Genomic DNA, 21915 nt, shown 5'->3' with positions numbered 1-21915 from the left:
TCCCTCAAAGTTAAAATGCGTCACAGAAGCGCAACCAAACTGACGTCTGGTCGTTTTCTCTGACAAAACGCATTTAAGATAATTTAATAATTTCTTTGAAAAAAAAAAAAAAAGGGGAGAAAAAAGACGTCACAGCGCGAGCTACTAGCTTGAATGCTTGCATGGACACGACTGTTTCTATATTAAGTAGGTTCTTATCTAGTAATTGGAATAATCTGTCTATAAATGTATGTGTTTACTTTAACAGTGTAACTTCATAGCAGCTTCTCGGACAGCGTGTGTGTGTGTGTGTGTGTGTGTGTGTGGCTTCGTGTGGGGATGCTGCAGATTGCTGCACCCTGCCTGGAAAATCCACCACAAAACCTGGACTGGACTTCAGTCCGCTCGGCGAAATACAAAAAAAATCATACTGGAATATTTAACTTAAAACTCGCCTTAAACGCTTTAAATTAGAATAGAATAAATAAATAAAAATAAATAAAAATAAACGGACAAGTTCCTGAAATGAAGAGTTATGAAAAGAAGAGTGGTTTTATGAACATGAAATCTCTCATTTCATTCAACACAACTAAGTTGCAAAACTAGTATTAACTTTCTAATCTAAAACATTTGGATTATTTAGAAAACACAATAATTCGTTAATACAGCATGTGTTAAACACATTTTTAATGTTAATAATTATGTTTTTATTAGTCTTTGTGTTTTGAGCTCTTGTTTCTTTGCTGAAATTTTGTCCAATGTTTTGCTCTCTGAGTTTTTATTTTTTATTTTTTTGTAGCTGGCAAAATCAGAGGAGTACCAAATCATTTTGTTGTCAAAGGTGTCAAGGAGCATAGGATAGCGAAACTTGAGGTGAAGGTTCTGTGTAATTCAACAGAAACAACACGACACACACATGTAATGCGACAGAAGAAGTTGAAAAAAAAAAAAAAGTATTATATCAACTTGTCCTGCAGTAACCACTGAAACTTTCTGTGGAGATAACTGACGTCTTGCACAGGAGCACTTTAAAGATTTGGATAATTTGCATTTATTTCTGAAGTTCTATATTTGAAAAAAAGCCATCACATCAGACTGCCTGTGATTATTTGCTGTTCATAATAATTACATTCATCTGGTGTTTTTCGTGCAGAGCAGCAGGGAAAGCTGAATTGAAGTTTGAACAGTTGGTGACCTGAACCAAGGCTGCAGTGCATCGGCAGCATACGGCCTGTAGTTAAATCAGATTTTGTCAATGAGAGTTGTGGGCTTTTGTCCTTATATATCAGCTACTGTAGCAGCCAAGCAGGGAAGTCTTGGCTGTAATTGTCCCACAGATGCTGGAGCCATATGCTTCATCTGACTGCAGGGAGATTCCAACACCGGCTTCACTCGAGATTATCAATGAGTGGGATTAAAGGTGAAGAGGCAAATCCAGCAAGCACAAGTATTGCATTGCTGGTTTTATTAAATCACGCTGTGCTGTCAGACACTTTGAAATGCCAACACAAAGTCTTTACAGCTGATTAATTGCTGTAAAAAAGATAGCTGATAGTGTCATACATTCATTTATTCTTTTAATAAGACAGGAGAGGTGACAGGTGGGTGACAGCAACTCTTCATTTGTTTACCCAGTCATAGTCTTTAAGCCTCACAGCCACAAAATTAGTGAAACACCCAGTTGTATAAATATAAATGTTATTAAATAGGATGTATTGTACTTACAGTGGCAATGTAGTTCAATTTTCTTGTACCTGAACATAAATAAATAATCCTAAGTGACCTGAAAGTTCATAGAACTGAAGGGGGAGACTGTGGATTCATCCGCATGGGAATCTTTCTTTAATGCAATAAATGATAAGATAATTTGTTGTTATTCAGAAGAGCGACACATATGTAAACCTTTGTGATTCTCTCAATGGAGCATTGAGAGGAAAGGTGAATGGGACAGAAATAAAAGTTACAGATGTCCACCTCTAAATCCCACAAACGATTTGCAGCAGCAGATGGATTAAAGGCAAGGTAAGTACTGCTGTCGGTAAGCCAGAGAAAAAGCTTTCAGCCAAGTCATTCAGTTTAAGCAAGAGTTAAAAGCTGCAAAGGAGATGCTGCTTCACTGCCCATTTTGTCCCCAAAAAGCATGTTTGCATAAAACTTTTCTATGTCCTTCATCAGACTATTTGGTGATTATTATTTGTTCTACTAAAAAAAAAAAAAACATTTTTCTCACTTTGCTATGATGTGACGAGGTATTTGTGTTCCAAATGTGCACACAACATGTGCCCATTGCATTGCTGTGTTGTGTACAATTGTACACAATTGTCAAAGCATTGATCAATACCCACAAAGTTTAAAGAAAATGCTATGTGCATGCAAAGTGAAAGAACACAGAGGTTGTTGAATTCAAAGATCCCTGGGGGGACATGCACTGAGAAACATGCATGTTGGCCAAGTGAGTAGAAGAGAAAGCATCTGTCACTGAGGCTCAGGGCATCTGGACGCCATTCCCCTGTGCAGCAAAATCCAGCAAATCTTTTACAGGATTTGTTTTTCCATTACAGATGGTCCTTTGCACATGTTTTCTTCCCATTGGCCCGGGGTCCCAGGCTGACAGTTCTGCAGCGATGCAGGTATCACATAAAAGTGTGTGCTCTCCCTGCACCAAGCTCCTACACACACGAAGAGAGGAAACTGGAGAGCCAAAGACTGCAATATGAGCAGCAGGAGGAAGTCCAGAGAAGTGCTCTATGCCTTGAGGTGCAGCCGGGTGAAGTGGTAAGTACTGGACAGAGGTCTGACTTTATTTGATCAAAAAGCATGAATTGTGCAATTTGCTGCAACATCTATTTTTTTTTGCAAAAAAATCAAATTGCATTGAATTTGCCATGATTTGTGCTATTTGCAGCCTTTATTTGCGCTGCTCATGCTGCATGACACTTCCACTGAAATGCTGCAGTCTGTGTGCCTGCATTCACTTCAGTGACATTACTGAGCAGTATAAGCATGATGTCATGAAATGTAACAGATTATAAATGACAAGAACTCATGCAAATGATTGTAGTTATTATGCACAAGTTAATACCAGTACAGTGCCTCGTATAGACGAGTTCAGCATGAGGTAATCATGTGTGAAAACTTCTTCAATCATCACAGCATTCCATCGATAACATAATTTATATTCATTTTTATTTAGATTTTTAAAATATATTTTATTAGTAACCAAATTGCATATTTTTCAAACTGAAATGATGGGTCATAAATACTTTGGGTATTTGTTAAAATATTGCACAACAAAATGACTCCTCTGTTTATGTGAACGATTAGACGCAGTATGATTTATATTTTATTTATGTATTTTTTCAAAACACCACTAAACTGTTGGAGCTACATAGCATGACTTGAAAAAATGGTATTTTTCCTTTCATGTAAATTCACTAGATGGCAGCATTTACAAAGGTGAACACTCGACAAACTAAGACGATACAGTAAAACATAGTGTTCACTTCTAAAAAGCTACAAACAGGCAAAAATAGAGATAGGTTACCTAACCTCCAAATAATCTTTGCACTTATTGTAATGTGAATTTACTCACCATGACTACTTTTTAAATCACATCTTGAAATGTGCATGGAACTTAAGTTCAGATCATTTTATCTGAAAATTGACAAATGCAAACTGAACCTGTAATAAAGTTAAAACATTACTTTAGCGGTTTGGTTTACAAGAAAACATCATATTGAGTAGACAGGCCAAAATTCTTTTCTCATTGTGTGAAATATCAAATATTTGTTAATTTCTTTTTATTTCTTCGTATGAAAGAAATTATTTTCATCTCTGCTGTGTTTCTGTTGCAGAATGTCCATCATCTGGACAGATCATTTCAGCACAGGCACTTTCATGAGCCAGGAGGAGAAACTTCGCCATCTCATTCTTTTGGATTGGGTATGGATCACATGATTTAGACAAACATTTAGTCTACTTTTTATCATGTAATGTGCATTTGATAAAATGTTATAACAGTCCAAGATGCTTCCAAAATAAAATAAAACCAAAATGAATTCAATTACAGACTGTTTGGTGCCAATTTTTTTTTATCAGAGAATAGAACAAATTGACTAAATTAAGTAGGTCTCACTATCTAGTATTTAAGCAGCAAATAAGTAGATCTTAATATTTTCTATTTAAAAAGAGAAAAAAAAATAGTGGACACGATACAAGCTGTTGCCCAGTACCTAACTAGTTCTGAGATGTACCACTAGGGGGCAGCACTGCTGAACCACACAAAGAAGCCTTTGGGTTTGAATCTGCAGGCCTGTGGAGTTTGGGTGTTTCTTCCTCTGTCTGCATTTAGAGACAGAGACTCAGAATGTTAATTTTCATATGATCCTTTTGTTTAGTATTCAGATGAACTTTGCGTTAAAATTATTGGTAAGTAAGTGCATTTTATTTATGCACATTGCACACAATGTCAAGCAAATAGTATAAACTTTAAACATGTCACTGCAATCATGCAGCCCAGTAAGTTCAGTCAGGACATGAAAATGAAAGAGAAGAAACCTCTATTGTGATTAATTTTGTTTTGCAATTTAAATTGCAGTTTAAAATTTGATTAACAAAAACAATTAAATTCAGCAATTGATTTTTCCTTACATTTTTCAATGTTTTTTGCAGCATCCATACTAATCTGTGCATTATGAACTGGCTGCTACATCTGCGAGCCTTTACATTACATTATAGTGTTCAGTATCCTGATTGGATGGATTCGGTTTAGCTGTCTTTGACAGAATTAGGTCCCCACAGGAAATTGTGTGGGGTAAGACCTAAGTGAAGGTTAAGGTGAAACAACAGGAACAGTGACATTAATTCCCTGAGCTGTGCTGATGCAAGCTCATGGTGGATCATGGACTATTTAAATCCAGCAGCCCCTGTCCACTTCCTAACAAACTCCCCACATTTTGACGATGCTAGATTAAAAATTGTGAAGTTTCCCAGAGAGAAGATTCCTAAGCATTAATATATTTAAATTGCTTCATTAAAAAAAAAAAAAGTAGCCAATATTAACACTAATTTCTTGATGAGCATATTTAAAGTTTCTCAGTTTTATCTCTGGCTATTCATCAAGAATCATTTTTAAACAAACTAACTTCTTTATGCAAAGGTTTCATGTGCTGATATAAGATAATTACTGAGTTTTCTTTGTCATCACAAAATAGTTTTTAAAATACTTTTTTTTAAAAACTGAGAATAATTAGAAGGGTTTAGAATAGATATTTTAAACACAAAAATAACATTTATTTGTTTACATTACAGACCCCCCCAGCCCTGTGATTGACTGGCGAGCTGTCCAGGGTGTACCCTGCCTGTCGCCCAAAGCCAGCTGGGATAGGCTCCAGCTTCCCCGCAACCCTGAATTGGATTAAGCGGTTCAGAAAATGAATGAATGAATGAATTACAGACCCCCTTCCATTAGGGGCGTTACTGGCATTTTAAAAGGAGTACCCACTCCAGGGTAAGTACTTTTAGCAGCTCTGAAAAACTTCTGGGTTGAGCTGGGTGCTGATTGGATCAAATCAGAGAGAAGGCAAACAGCCAGCAGTCATAAAACCCACCTTTCAGGACAACACAGTGAATTCCTTTAAATGTTGTCGTTCAGATTTACTCATCATAACTGTCAATGTGGTGCAGATGGTGATGAAAACAGAAAGGCTACACATGCAGATTCAAGTTTCTTCTAATAAATATTCTCTTCATCTTCTGCCTGTAGAGTTGTGAAGTGGAAAGACACCATAGGGTTTGTGACTAGCCAGGAAAAGTGAACTTTAGGTTGCTAAAGAACCTAATACTTCTCAGGGATTGGTAAACAATGATGAAGTGAAATGACTTAAATGGCTACAGCTCAGTTAGGTATCAGCAAGAGGGCAAAACATTGATGTAATAACTAATTTTACGTGAGGATGCTGCTGTCACAACAACAAAAATGGTCACAACTCCTATTTTCTTTACAGGAACGTACGTTTTTCATTAAGTTTGCTCAAACTGGAATCAGAAATTTGTTGACAAAAAGAGATGAGATTTATTCAATCTTTTTCTTTTTCTGTTTTTTTCTTTTTCTTTTCAGGTTGGAGTTATGCAAGCAGGACGTTTGTTCTCTGTCAAGTTAAACTGATGTCGTCCTATCAAAAGTAACAAGCTAGACTGATTATCTCTAAGTGTAGATTATTTTAAATTCAATCTGTAAAATACACTGTAGTGCAGGGCTGCTCAATTTGGTTGTACAAGGGCCATAGTTCTGCAGGTTTTTATTGTTTTCCTGCTCATAGGATCACATTGGGTAGCTCTGCTGTATAGCCATCCTCTTGTTGTAGTCAAAAACCAGTTCTGTGGGAAGTAGAGATGTACTGGACCAAGGAGTTTTTGCTCATTTTAGACACAGCTATAACACACAGTGGGCATTTGTTATAGCTGTAATTGGCATGATTTAGCAAGTATCTTATCTTTGGTGTGTGAAAAGGCATTACCATCTAGCTACGCTAACTTTAGCCAGCCTGATAAACAAACCTGTGTAGGAATGAATCTTACAAGACTTAACTCCCTGAAATGACATCAATTTGCTTTATCTGCTTAGTCTAATGCAGGGCCATGATAGCTGGAACCCATACTACTTGCTCAGTCAAATTCATTGGATGTTCAAGCAGTGTGCTTATAGTGGCATATACATATATGTATATATAGCTAATCAGTTTTGAGCTGATGGTTTGAAATGACGTGTTAGAAACTTTAAAAGGGTTGGGGATCCTTGATTAATGTTTCTTGTTTCTATGATTCTTGAATTGAACAAATATTGGCGAATGCCAATGTACGTTATCTTGGAGATTGCAGTTTAAAAAGTTTGGGAACCACTGTGATAGACTGCATTTGTAAGTCTCTATGTGCTGAAAGGGGCACCATATTTCCTTTGCCATTTTCTTTTTGCTGATGGAAAGGTATTGTTCAGGTATCATCTCTTATTGACAAAGCTTCCTATAGACTGTTTATGACATGGCACTGCCACACTTTATTGACAAGAAGTTTTCTTTTAAACAATATCACCAGATGTGTTGTTATCCCAGTATGAACCTGGAATCCAAAAACTTGTTGCTTAATTGTAGCGTCCCTCTACTTTAAAAGCGATATTGCATGCAAAGTGCTTTGAATGGTCTCATGTGGCATTTTAAGTCACGAACAGACAAAAAACTTCAATTAAAAAATGACAAGAGTAGTTCATTTTCAGCGGACTTTGAAATAAGAAAGGTCTAAATTGCTCATTTAAAAAATCTCCATTTTTATGATGTCATAAACTATTAGTTTCATCCCTCTGTTGGTCTTCAGTCCTGCCCATGTCTGTGTGGACTTTGCTTGCCCCACCCGTCTTTAGCCCATCTTCAGCCCAACAGGGACCAGTAGGAGCTTTGGCCAGCTGGATGAAAGAGGCTTCTCTACATAAACGCCCAGAGTCAGAGGAAAAAACGAGCTTGCTGGAACAAAGCAGCTACACATAAGCTATGGACCACATTTCCAGGGCTCCAAAATTTAATTGATATATCAGAGAACTGTTTCAGGTTGCTTACAAAGTGCAATTAATTGACCCTTTAAGGTCTGCGGACCAATGGGTTGTTTCTCCAAATAGTTGAGTCAGTCAGGGTGATCCTTGGTGAACTCACTTGGGATGCCCAACATCACAGCAACCAACTTGGAAACATAATAGGAATAGTCATGCCTCAAAGCTAGCTAGATTTATGACGTATCTAACAACAATTTATGCTGTTAGTCAACTTCCTCGAATGGCCCTTAGATGAGATTTGGCCCTCTGTACCCAGAAAGCATTCGACACGCCATTCCTCAATCATTGTCAAATCAAACTATTCCAGCATGATGGGTTGTTGGGCAAGTACATGATGAGTTTTTTTTCTTATACCTATTTGTGTTTTTCTCATTTTGGTAATTGCAGTGCATCAGAGTCAACCAGAAAATGGTGCTGGGTGTGTCGGGAGTCATCATTCAAGGATTCATCAAGTCGGTACCTCCAGTGATCTTTACATTTGACAAGTAAGTGGTTTTGGATGTGTTGGAAAGATGATCAGGCAAGGTACATGCCAGTGAAACAATTCATGCTTAAAATCTCACCTCTGACAGAAAACTGAATGCAAATGCATAAATTCTCAATGGTCTGCATTCTAGACTTGTAACTATGACAACTGCCTCTCTAGTTTGCTCAAACCTTCTTTTCTCTCAATGTATTACTCTCAACACTTTCAACCTTATTTATCACAGTCAGCTCACCAAAGATGTTCACAAGTAGCTTCTTTGTATGTTCATAGTCTGATTTTCTTGTGCGTATGTCAGAGCAAGTTACCAGGCATACCCTCAAGTTTGGACTTCTTGATTCTGTAGAAATAGTCCAAATGACATCTCTAGATGGTCCAAACAAGCTTCAAATCCATAGCATGACTTATCCCTTTTTTAACTGGTCTTTGAATATAAATATGTGTTTCCAGTTTTAGATGATGCCAAGGACAGTCCATAATGTGATACCGTTTCTTGACTTTTGGGGACTCCTCTGCAACATGAACTGTCAAATATCAAGTAAGTGCTGGATGCTGCACAACACAACCTGTATCTGGATAGCAGGCATTGAATTGGTGCTTTTAAATTTTTGTTTGACTCTGAAATAAATTTATATGTTCAGACACAAGACTCAGGTGTCAGTTTAGGTTTGTCTCAGAATGAAGGTTTAAAATGATTCCTAGTGTCTAGTGACTTTGGAAGGTAAGGAGAAGTTTGGATGTTTTGAAAGATTCGCCCTAGGCAGAGGGAGTCTTTAAGCAAGTTACAGCCTTGTTAGACACAAGTCTAGACATATGGGAATACTAAATTACTGTGGCCTAAAAATATGACACACAGCACCTTGATAAAATATCCCTGCAGCAGATTTCTTTAAATTCAGTTACATTTGAAAGGCAACCCGAAGAACGTAAGAAAACATCCGACTTGCTTCTATTGATCAAGTGAATCTTGCTTCTCTCATTTAACTTTGACTAAAGCAAAAGCTTAGAAGTTAGTTTCTGCTGCTTAATCAGCAATAAAACAAACATGCTGGAGAACAAAATTCAAACCGTGGCATGCCCAAGCACACTGCTCACAGCTAAATCACCTTCGAGTGTGCTTTTATGTTTTCTGGTCTAACAACATTGGAGGGTGTGTTCAGTGATTCCTTTGCAGCTGCTAAGTCTGTAGATCAATCTACAGCTCTGCTGAAACATTACTCCTTTGTTTTAAATCTTTGAGTGAAATGTCTTTCACTCATCTAATGGTAATTATGAATGCCTAGTGTCCATACTTGCAATGTTCCTGAGCAGAAGTGACATACCTAAGTGGTCTTTAACAAAGAGTACCAAGGACCCAGGCTGCTGGAGGGATCAGTGAAGAATTAAACAGTCGTGTATGGTTTATACAAAAATGCTTGATCTTGCAAACTGCCTCAGTGCCAAGAGTATTTGCTGATGCATCCTTGCAAATAATGAGTCTAGCGCCCTCTGCTGATCAAGCTATATACAAATATAACACTATATATAACCAACAACAGACTGTAACTATTTCCATTGCAGTTTTTTATGATTTGAAAAAGGTACACTGATTCAGCATGCACATTGCCTCTGGCAAACATTCGTCCAAATATGATATTTTGATTACTCTAGACTCATTAGATTGTATGGGAAGATAACGTTTAATATCATTGCCCTTATTTTTTATATTCTTGTACAACAAGAGGATTCTGTATTGTCTTTATGAACAGTTCATCAGTCCCTCTGCTCAGATAACTACATTTTGTGGTCTTAACCTGGCAACCTTTAAATAAAAATGCTTTGATGTAAACATGACAGAGTAAATAATCTGATCACTGTAAAGGAGGAGTCCATTTAATTGGATTTTTGTCTCCGTAGTAAACCTGAAAGAATGATCCTCAGTCTTCTTACTTGAACAGCGCCACCATGTGGCAAAAACTTAGTCTTAGTCTTAGCCAACATTGGTAGTTAAACAGCAAGTGAAGTGTCAGTTGCTTGGCAGATATTTTTAACTGTTTTATACGGTTCAAAAATTTACTGTTTACACAGCAACTGTGTGAGCAAGAGACTAGTATGAAACTGATTTATGGAATTTCATTAAGGTATTATGTTTGAGAATATTACTAACCAAATATTGGATTATATGATTGCAGTTAGACTTTGTTCCTTTTTAACAAATTAGATCTTATTAGTTCTTTGTGGTTGAGATGCTAATCGCTGTTTGAATAAATTTTTAATTTTGAGACAAATCTGAATAATGTGTTAATATAATTATGTAGATTATGTCTCAGTGAGTTATGTAAAGCTAATTAAAGGCATTATTGAATATACCACACGAAGTTCAATTTTTGCTCTGTTATTTGTTTTGATTGGACGAGTAGCAGTTGAAAGTTTTTTGATTTTCCAGTATGACTGAAATATTATCATTATCATTGTTAATATCATCTTGAATTTTTACATTTTTTTCAACTTAATCTTGTTCATGGATTTCTCATGAAATCAAATGACCTCTTTTACATTATATTAAAAGTAACGCTTTCCCTGAGTTCACATTAAGGATGCAGGATATTGTTATGGAACAGGGAACTTCTGATGTAACACACAGGGATAAAAGAGGTAATTGGGTCTGCCGTAATGAGATTATCCTGTGGGTTTAAGTTATTTGAAGTGCTGCGCACATTGGAGCAGGTATACACACAACAGTACAGTCTGAGATGAGCTGAGCTTAATGTGCATGATTAACAAAATGTTCAAATGATCAAATTTATTTGTGCTGCATTTTTGACCACTTGTAAGATACTTTATAAAATGCCATAATTAATCATAATATATATTCTGTCTTTTTATATGCAAACAGGATATTTCTATAAACACTTTTGATTTGCATAAATGTTTGATGTTGACTTCACTGGTGACATTGATTTGTATGCACTAGACTTACAAATTGAATTAAATATCAACTCTACCACAGTAATATTTCAGTCCTTTGGCAACTGATTGTTGGAAACTGTCCACCTGTCAAATCTACTTCACATTTAGTTAATTTTACCAGTTATATGAGCTGGTTAGCATACATTTTATACTGCTAACTGAATAATTGCATCTAATCAATGATTAAATTACACCAAATCAGCAGTTGGGTCAATCAGAGCTCAACTTACTTTACAAACATTTTTAGAAGTTATTAGACATGTAAATGTTTAAATCTTGGAAAAATACATACATAAAATATATCACTAAGTAGTATATATGGTATATATATATATATATGGTATATATGTATATATGGAAGAGTAATCACTGCCTGAGCAGAAATCTTTATTCAGTTTCACACTGTTATTTACCGTTGACCTGTTGGCTGAGGAGAGAGTGGTTACTTCTGACACTGTCCCGTCGTGACACCAGAGGAGAGGACTTTGACACCTTAACCCTCCACCAGGGATTTGTGGGATTGTGAGTGGAGTAAAGGATTAGGGTTTAGCAGCATGCAGCAAACAGTGGGTCTGTGGGTCAGTGTGTCAGTATATCAGTGAGTCAGTAGGCTTTTATTTTTCCCAAACTGGGTCAACTATCTGTTTTCCATGCGTGAGGTTAATACAGGAAGTTCCTGGTGTCACAAAGTACTCACCTGCGCACAGGTAGAGTCAAACTATCCTTATGTTGATGCTCTAAAACCGCCACACGTGCAGTCACACATGCAGCTTTTACCCATGTTCCACACACATATGAACAACATACCTCCTCTCTTAGATTGTCAGCGCACTCTTTTGATGGAGACACTGTCATGGATATTTTATCTACTGACACGTTACCAGACCATTACCATCACATTTTAGAAAACTCCATGAACTGAAAAAGGAAGACACGACTTGACTGACGAGTCCTGAAAAAATAGAAAAACGTGGACAAAGTATCTCCTTTAATATATTTTAAAATCTATTTCAAGAATTACAAGTTGTGTTTTCAAGGGGATTTCATGCCTCATTGAGGATATATTATATATGTTGCACTTGGGGTTTAAGTAGTGTTTGACCAAGCTTGACAGTTTTGTAAACATGTGGTTATCACAATACAATGAAGTTAAAATGAATTGTTCGTCAATGAGAACAAGCAAAATATTATTTGTCAATGTTGCAGATATTTCCTGTTCTCAGTTAGGAGTTGATGACCAGTGTTGGGTTGGATGGGACTCTAACTGTGTTCTTGGATGATGTTTTGCAAATATCTACAACCTGTTTAGAATAACGGTAGGTAATATGTGTGCAATATAGTAATTTGGACAGTTTCATGAAATGCCAAACAGGCGTGTGATTTGCAAAGAAATCCATAGCTGTGTAAGGTTTCAGTTGCCTTAAAAACCATATAAAATATGCTAATATTGAGCATGCGTGATGGCTTCAAATGATGCAAAACATGCAGGAGTGTTACCATTTTCACAGGCAGATCTAAGGATGAATGGATAATACAGCCCAAAATGTGTCAGTCAGTGAATCTAGGATTAATAGTGTATTTTAAATGAGTGGACGGCCATAACAGGCTGGAAGTCACAATATGGATGGAAATGAGCTGCTTGGCGGAAGTCTGGACTCTGAGTGCTTTTAAAATGGTAATCATACAACAAACAGATTTCCAGAAACATACAGACATTCCCAGTGCTGCATTCTCTCACCTATCTATTGACAATATGAACATCCAGGTATCAGTTGTTCTCCACCACCTCTGTCTCCTGTTCCAGGATGGAAATGAGGTTTGTTCTCTGTCCTCCTAAAGTCCACAATCATCTCCTTTGGAGGAGTCCTTGGAGCATATACAACAGGACTGTGAGATTTACTTAAAGTTACACAAGCTGAAGTGAGACAGGGAGGGAGCAGTTCCTTGACGGGCTCCTCTTGATCTCAACCACCTGGACTCACAAACTGTGGACTCTCCATCAGGTGGTCATGGAGCTAACACTAGGATTGAGCAGTCTTATTCTCATTGCTTAGGTCGTTTATTAATTTGTTTGTTATATTCTATTTATTATATTGCTTTTGATTCTGATTATTCTGGAATGATATGATAGCCAAAATGGAGTTTTTATCCTGGATCCAATCAGATTTTTCTGTACCATCAAGTCCAACATGTTCACAGGTCCTTTTTGCAAGTCCAAATCAAGCCTCAAGTCTTTCATCTCAAGTCAAATTTAGTTATAATGAGTGATCAGCCATGCCACACCTGCTGTCTGGTCTGTAGAGAAGACTGCATTATAATATTAAAACAATTTCAAAATCCATACTCACCCAGCTCTGATCTTTAGTTTAACTGACAAACACTCTGTCCTGCTCCTCTGGACAATTTCTTCACTCTACTTGATTTGGAAAATCTATAGATGAACTTTATTCAGGTGAATTAATATACTCTTAACATAGCTTATCCAAGAGTTTAGTTTTTGGTATGTACCAAAAAGGCATCGGGACCAACGCAGAAAATCTAAACCAATACTGTGGTCCATGTGTTTTTATTGAATTTAGAGATGTTGGCCAATATGCTAGACTTTAGTGCAGAGATCACTGTGGAATACAAATGAGCTGCAGCAACAGTGTGCTGCCATTGTTTGGACTGATTGATTGCATGTGCGGACATGTCTGTATTTGTGTGGCGTTATGTCAGTGTTATGTCGTGGGAAATGACAGCACATGACACAAACAGTAGACAGTGTAGAGACAGAGAGATAAAGATAATTGTTCACAAGTCGCCAATCGGGAGTCCAAGTCAAGCCTCAAGTTACTGGGACTTGAGATTTGAGTCTGAGTCCCAGATTCAAGCCTCTATTTCAGAGTCAAAAATGTCATTAATTTTGTTCAGTGCCTGCCTTATTAATCAGAAAAGTTCTGTCTAAATTTAATTTCTCAAACAGCAGACCTGTAGACCTTGTGATGGACTGGTGACCTGTGCAGGGTGTCCCCTGGTTCGTCCCAAGTCAACCGGTGAAGAAAATGGATGGATTATACCTGTAAGAGTTTATTAGAACTGGTCTCAGCAACACAATAAGCTTCCCGAGTTTGTCTCTTTATGTGTGTGTGTGATGTTTTAACAATCTTCCCAACAAGTCACGCTCATTGCACTGAAGTGTCTACAGAGATGCAACACCCGCAGTCATTCCCTCGAGATCCCCGTGCAAGCTGCTCCATTTGTGAGCTAAAAATGTTCCAATCAACTCTACATCTCTGGCACTTTGTTGCCCATCATTTGTCCAAATGCGGTTCAGTCATATAAAGCAGAGCAGACAAAAGGGAAACTTGAGCTGCAGCAGAAAACCTGTCCCAGGAGATCAGTACATCTAACACAGACATGATGAATCACATGTAGTTAAGAACTGTTGCATCACTGCTCTGTAGTTTTTACTTAAGATTAAAGTGTTATAAACACTAACTTGGTATGTCAGAAACGCTGCCAGTTCGTGTTTACCCATACATTCTGGTTGTGTTGTGTGAGTTTTGGTTCATGGTAATTTTTTATTTAGTGTTTTGGCATTGTTTTCTGGTTTTAAGTTGGACTTCTTTAAAGTTTAGACTGTTTTTTTTTTTTTGGTTTTGTATTTTGCATTTTGCTCTGTTCATCTGCGATCTGTCATGTTTGGCTGAGTTTTGTTTGCAGTTAGACTTTTTTGCTGTTTATTTTGAAGAGTTTCTCCCCTCGTGGTTTCTTTTGCATCTGCTTCCGGCTTCCCTGTCCCACAAACATTTGCCTGGTTACCTTTATTCCTTGAAGCCAGATCATCGTTGTCATGCTTTTCTCCATCAGTCTCTGTTGAGTTCCCACCTCAGTTTTGTTTTTGTTGGTTTAAATTAAGTTTAGTGCTCATCCGGCCTTATCAGCCCTTTTTTTTTTTAAGAATAAAGTTACAGTTATATATTCCTGAATTAGTCAGAAATTGGGACATGATAATTGGTTCATAAAAATATTTCTTCATCATTTTCTTCCATTGACATGGATTTTTCACTATTAAGTCTATTGCATGCACCAGCGACACGCCCTCCCGCCTTGTTTCACATTAACTATGATCTTAGTAGTTTTCCTGCTTCAAGTGTTAGGAACGATAATAGTGTTTCTTTCAAATAAAAAGTTAGGTTAAATGCTTAACAAATGCCTCAACCTTTAAAAACTAACTTACTAGTAACAAAAGTTCTCATATTATACCAGTAAGTTGGACAGGGATGAAGTATGTTTAAACAACTTGTTTGGTTTGGGGGAAAAAAAAACTAACAGCTTTTTATAACCAGACTACCCTTGAAAACTGATTATAGTCCATTTTGAGTGGTGTAACATCACCGCTGTTGGCCTTTTAGGGAGAGTTGAGAAATTTTTGCAGGAGGGGACATTATATTATTACCTAATTTTATTTTAAGTCAGACATTTTGGCAGCTGATCTTTAGGATTTTGAAATCTATGGTGGCATTTCACTTCAAATGTAGAATTTGAAGAATTTCTTATGAGAAGGGTTTTTTTTTTTTTTATAGCCAATGAGTTGTGATCAACTGTTTGCACATCAAACACATACAGTCCTTAAAGCCACTTTCATTGTTTGTATGAGCAAACACACCCTTCGCCCTTCAGGCAGTACCAGTGTGATTACATTACACGTGCTCTGTTTCATGGGCTACCTTATATTTGTGTTTTTACTTACAAAAAATTACTTACGATGAGGTATTTTCTTAATCAGAACACTAAAACACTGCAAATAAAGTAAATCTTATAACCCAACCTTTTGAATCAAGAGTATTTGCAGCTGTGACCATTTCATGATATATAGTAGTTGATAAGCTTTGAACTATTTAGCTATGCAATGTGTTATCATCGTCTTAAGAAAAACAATACTGTGATTCAAACATGCACAGTAAAATGAAATAGAATAACAGAATACCAAGATAACAAGGTGTGTGAGTGTGTTTTCATTTATTAAAAATATACTTTCACTATAATCAAACAATTTCAACACAATGACATTTTTCATATTTAAATTTCTTAAAAACTTCTTGTTCTTTAAAAAATATTGAATATATATGTTCATACAAACAAAGACAGCAATTATAACTGTAAATTGACACATCATTTCAAAAGCTGGCTCTATTTCAACCAGTTACATCATCTGTATGCTCTGCAAGTATGCACAATACGACATGTTTAAACACAACTAGAGCTTAAGCAGATAGAAGCAAGCAGACTGACTTCTGCTCAGTGTCGGCCGGTTTAGACCAAGTTGTGTCCGCTTCAGTTTAAACTACAGTAAAATACCCATTTAGCAAAGTTTGCCATAAAATTACAGTATTGTGATAAAGTGCTTAATAAGTTACGTTACAGTTGCACTTCATTGTCGCAGCCTTGGGACAACAAGTGCTTACAAGACACAAACAGGTGACAAAGAAAGGAAAAACCTCAAATTGTTTGTTAACGTTTGGTGATCTAGTGACCGTTTAGCCGTGGGGACATTTTGCTGGCATGGTTTGAAGCTAATAATGCAAAGTTGCTCCAAGTGGTCACTTGACACCTCTATCCTGATGTGAATCACATTTCCAGGACACATTTCTAGGGCACAATGTGGACTGAATTATCCAGCACAGAGACCTAAAATGATGAGAATCGGATGATATAAGTCCCAACAATCTCTTTTTATACTAAATGCTTTTGGAAAAATGTTTCATCCCTCGGGTGACATTATGCAGAAGTGAAGAATTAGTGACAGTAAAGATGCTCAGGCAGTATAGTGTAGTCCAAAGCTAATAAGATACTAATAAGATAAAAAAAAAAGAAGTAAAAAAAAAAAACAAACAAAAACAAAACAAAACAGGAAGTAAGGGGCAAACCGTTCGAAAGACATGTGCAAACCCTCATTACCAAATTTGCACAACAGACTTTGTTGTACAAATCATGATTGTCCTGATTTATTTTTAGAGAGATGAAATAACACAGTGCATGTTCATAGATTGTGAATTCTGGAAAAAGCCATTTTAGATTAGGCCTACAGTATATGATGGAAGGTTGTTCAAGTAATTTGGTCGTTTTCCAATTATAGTTGTTCTGCTTATATAATCATACAACAACATAAGGAAAACAATCTTCATACTAAATTTGGAATTATATTTTAGATGCATGAACCATAAAGTGAGCTATCAATCCCATGGAGCATGTTTCCAGCCAGATCACCTGCTGCTGGAAAGCTACTAAATTTACATCATTGAAAACTTTAGACTTTGAAAGTTATAAATGCAACAGCACATGCACATTGACCGACCTTCACATTTGCAGACGCTGAAGCAATAGCTAAATGTTTGCTCAGACTGCTGAAAAATGACCTTGGGTTCATAAACTGTCAGAGATGCCCAACTGATTTGCCGACATGTGTAAATATTACAGTGGGGATGCTGATTAAACATATTTCAGCTGCACACTGCATCAGCTGCTCTTAGTCCGGACTCAGATTTTACCTGCCGTTCTGCACTGTCATTGTCTAAACTCCACAACATGACAAGATATTAGTACAGCTTGAGGATGAAGCTACACAACCACAACCTGATACGTTTTTTGTTGGGTTTTTTTTTTGCCACAGTTCCACCTGAAAGAAATTTGAGGTCCAATATAAATTAAGAGTCTTTGGCATTTAAACTTCTTTTTTTCAGCAATAATTTATCATTCTCCACTTTGCACTTGTCATGATGACGAAAAGATGAAGGCACGCTAAAAATCCATAATCGCTTTCACTGTTTCATTTTTAAATAGCAGCATTTAAGAAGAACAATGTAAGAAATTGCTTTGCAATAGAAATATAATATTTCTGGTTAAAAAAAAAAAAAGATCGTACACATTGCATGTGGAGACTGTGACTAAATCATGAAAATTTTAAACACAGAAAATAGACCTCTTGTCCATCTTGCCTCTGATCCCTAAAACAAGGAACAGCATCTTTGAAGTGAATTTGTGCAGCAGCTGTGGGAAACACATTTAATCAGCTGAAAGTGAAGTAGACAACCAAGCAAGATTATTTTAAAAAAAAAAAAAAATCCACACTGACTTGATTGTCAGTGTTAAATCTTTCATATGTCAAGGTTGCTTCATGTGGATGAAACAGTTTTGGTCTGCAGTCAGACTTTGTGCATAAACCTACTTTAGTTTATTCTCATCACTCAGGCACTCAAATATTTCCAGGCATAGAAACTCTCAAAGGGACTTTTTCTTGACAAATGGCCTTTTCCACTACAACTGTTCTCTTCAGCATGTACACATTGAGTTGATATTGAGTGATGTAAATGCGCCCATGTCTCAGTGCTGCTGACATTCACACTGAGCAAATATTTCTTAAGAAAACAACAACAAAACATGAAACAATATGGGCAAAATAATAGTTTAAAAAGGGTTTGATGGGTTTGTTTTACTTCCAATTAAATGCTGGGCTTCAATGATTCTTAAATGTTTGCAGTCTGTTTTATTTACAGTTTTTTTTACAACTTTCTATGAGGTGAATCAGTCCAGACTTTAGAATCAAACTGAGGGATGTAATGAGGGATGAATGATTCCAAAAACCAAAGTTTTCAATAATAATCATAATTTTTAAATGAAAGTTGGTTGAACTCATTTCTTATTCTCTCCAAAAAACAACATAATACAATATTAACATCATAAAGAGATTAAATACAAATTACATGAAAATGATACAAAAATAAGCATTATGTGCACCCACATGACTCTACTATCATGTCAGGGACGTCCGTTTTGACAATGCTATGCTGAGAGTTAAAATAGACCATGGAGAGTGGTCTGCGCTCAGTGGGAATGCAACAGGAGGTGGTAGCTGTGTTGATCCCGTTGACTTTGAGCTGGCTGAATACAGTGGCGTGGAATGACGACGCAATGCCTGGAGAACCAGACAGATGTTGGGGGCACTGACCCATGCAGTAGTTCATGTGGTAGCCTTCAGGTGCAATGATCCACTCATCCCACTGGATATCCTTGAACTTGATATAGAAGTCTCTTTTGCAGCAGACAGTTACATCATTGCCACAACGCAACGCGCGCTTTCTGATTGAGTGCCTAGAGTTGTCGTCACGGAGACGCACCTGGGCCACAAGGAAGGGCTGGTTAGGGGTGTCAGCAAAGCCGTCTAGGGAGCAAAGGTTCTTCCCGTTTTCCTCACAGCTGACCTCAAGCCGTAGTCGCCGTTGGCCTCCATCCAAGAAGGCCTGCAGAGTGCGGGTTACGGGGAAAGTGTGCCAGTTACTATCCTGAACCTCCAACATCTTTTCTATCACCAGGGTACGGTTAGAGCCGGAGATCTCTCCGTCAGCAGAGAGGAAGACCCGGGCACGGAGACGCGAGCTCCGATGGGGATCCTCAGAGGAGCGCGCATAGATCCACAGGGAGGACTGGAGGACCTGGATACTCTTCCCTCGTTCCTGCAGAAACTGAAAGGTAAGGCTAAGGCTGGCCTTGTCACCGCCCTCTGGGTCATCTATGAAACAATGAAATTTAGAGAAAAAAAAGCACAGATTGTTAATATTTGGACCATTTTAGATATAATAACTGCCAAGCAAAGGGGGGAATCTGATAAAATTGGGCTTGTGAAACTACAAATTCATGAAAAATAGAGGATAAATGATTTTTATATATAAAAATTGTAAACTGTTTTTTTTTTTCCGATGTTGGAGTAAGACATTTAAAAAAAACAAAAAACAAAACAGAATGCAGCTCCTTGTTAAGGATTCAGCAAATTGTTGATTATTGAGGAGAAAAGAAGCAAATACAAATCCTGTCATCAAATAGCATGCAGGTAGCAGAAAAAGGCTTTTCCTCTTCCAGGATTCTTAAGTTAAAAAACAGGAAGTAAGGGAAATGTGTATAGAGGAATGGGAACCATAATAAGCCAAGAATTATTGCCCCACCTATTTTGAGGAAAGCGCATGTTTGAAATTTTTTTGGAGCCAGTTAAGAGTCTTTCTAGCAGAAGATTGTGTAAAAACAGATTGTTTATGATGTGCATGGAAATTTTTTAGTGATGTTCCACATGCGTTACTTAAAGTTTCTGGTGGATTTCGGTGGTCTGTTGAGTCCAGACATTTGTGCTAAGACTAATGTGTTCTGTGCAGGCTTGTTACAAAACCCCATATCTGAGAATCTCCACCCCTTAGCTTTGTCCCTTATGGGTTCACTGGTTTAAATAAGACTAAAACTCTACCAGTTAGACCCTCTCACACCCTTCAGTCATATGAGATCTTGTTTTGTCTTCGTGCCCAGCAAGCTTGCTGTGTCATCTAAAGGTTGTCTTGGCCAAATAATGGCTTTGGTCCGCATTTCAGCAAAGAAGACAACAACAACAAACCCTCAAAGTAATCTAAAAAATATTTTAAAGTAGCTGATCTGACTTCATCCTGGTGCACACAAACAGGCTTCATCCTCAGGTCATTAGTTAGTTATTACCTCTGCCAAAGAGATTATGTTTTTGCCCGTGTTTGTTTGTTTACCAGTATGTTTCTTTGTTAGCAACTTCACACAAAAAAACTACTTGAATTTTTTTTTTTTTTGTTTTTTTTTTTTGAGAATGGGTCTTGTTCTAAATTAGATTCCATTAAAAATTTGGGTGTAATCAGGATCCCTACCTGGATCCAGGAATTTTTTTTAAAAAGCATTCTTTATCACAGTGATGTAGAAGCATTTTAATATGTGTGCATATAAATGGTGCTGGCCAAAAAGTGCAAGAGAATTTGTCAACAGGTTGTACACTATATACAAGTTAGATGTGGATGCAGCAAGATTCTGATACTACAATCTAAAGCAGGAAAAAATAGGAAGATCTTTGGAATTTTCATCACTCAAAGACAACAAGTTAAGATATAAACATGCAACAAACATCACAGTAAAAGACACTATCGATTCACTGTCAATTAATCTAGGAATCAAAATCGTGTATAATCAATTTCTAGTTTATTAAGTATTACTTGAGTTTACTTCTGATGACAACTCCTGTCAGCACATATACTAACATACAGTTCCAGTCAAAAGTCTGGATACACTTTCCCATTGGATTTAATGGGAAAGTTTGCCCAAACTTTTGACTGGTAGTGTATATTATGAAACTGACTATTTTTTTAGGCTTGTGCACATGGCAATACAGGTTATTAATTTTGAGGAAAAAAGTGTAGTCCATAAAGCCCGTTTGCTGCAGGGGATGTGACATGTTTCCTTCAACTCATTTAGTAAATATATGTAACTTGTAGCTACATATTTAAAACTGGTGACACATTCTGTAATTCTAACCTTTTGTCACATCATATACAGATCAGTGCAGCGTCCTAAAATTTACACAGCAAGTGACACCCTGACCTATATGTGCATGTAGGCGCTTTTACGCACGGACACGAATGCAAAGCCTTGCGCAGGGTTTCAGTCATGCAAAAAGAACTTAACAAAGTAAAAAAAAAGGAACACGAAACTTACTTATATCTGCAAAGCTCACTATTTCATATCCTTGATCTTTGGTTGGTGAACTGTTGTCTAGTTCAAGGGTACCGTCCTGTCTGACGCGCCCTGAATGCAGTTTGCGCAGCGCAGTGAGGAGCGCCACCCGGGGCACCGTTTGAGTGATGTTTGGTCTCTCTTTCAGATGCAGTTTTTCCAGGAGTTGCTGCTTAGCGAACTCTATCATCATTCTCTCTTCTGCGTCTTTGTCCATCGCCGGCAAACCACAGGACGCGCAGCCCTGGGAGCCGCTGACCCACAGACCCTTTAACACCAAGGGTCCCACTAACAGAAAAGTCATAAGTGAAAAGGACGGTGTCATCCTCCAGGATGAAGATAATGAATGCAT

The 21915-nt window shown here is 37.3% G+C and overlaps 1 protein-coding gene across 1 annotated transcript; it reads right to left on the bottom strand.

Moving 5' to 3' along the window:
- Window positions 1–18781: 18781 nt before the first annotated feature.
- On the bottom strand, window positions 18782–21915 carry LOC306757698 (inhibin beta B chain; the record flags this gene model as incomplete). Its single annotated transcript, XM_079242821.1, has 2 exons — window positions 18782–19563; window positions 21546–21915. The coding sequence occupies 2 exons, from the start codon at window positions 21913–21915 to the stop codon at window positions 18782–18784; spliced, it is 1152 nt and encodes a 383-aa protein (XP_079098947.1).

Source organism: Telmatherina bonti, assembly GCF_933228915.1.
Source record: "Telmatherina bonti genome assembly, chromosome: 6".
Classification (NCBI taxonomy): Eukaryota; Metazoa; Chordata; class Actinopteri; order Atheriniformes; family Telmatherinidae; genus Telmatherina; species Telmatherina bonti.
This window is presented reverse-complemented; position numbering and strand designations above follow the sequence as displayed.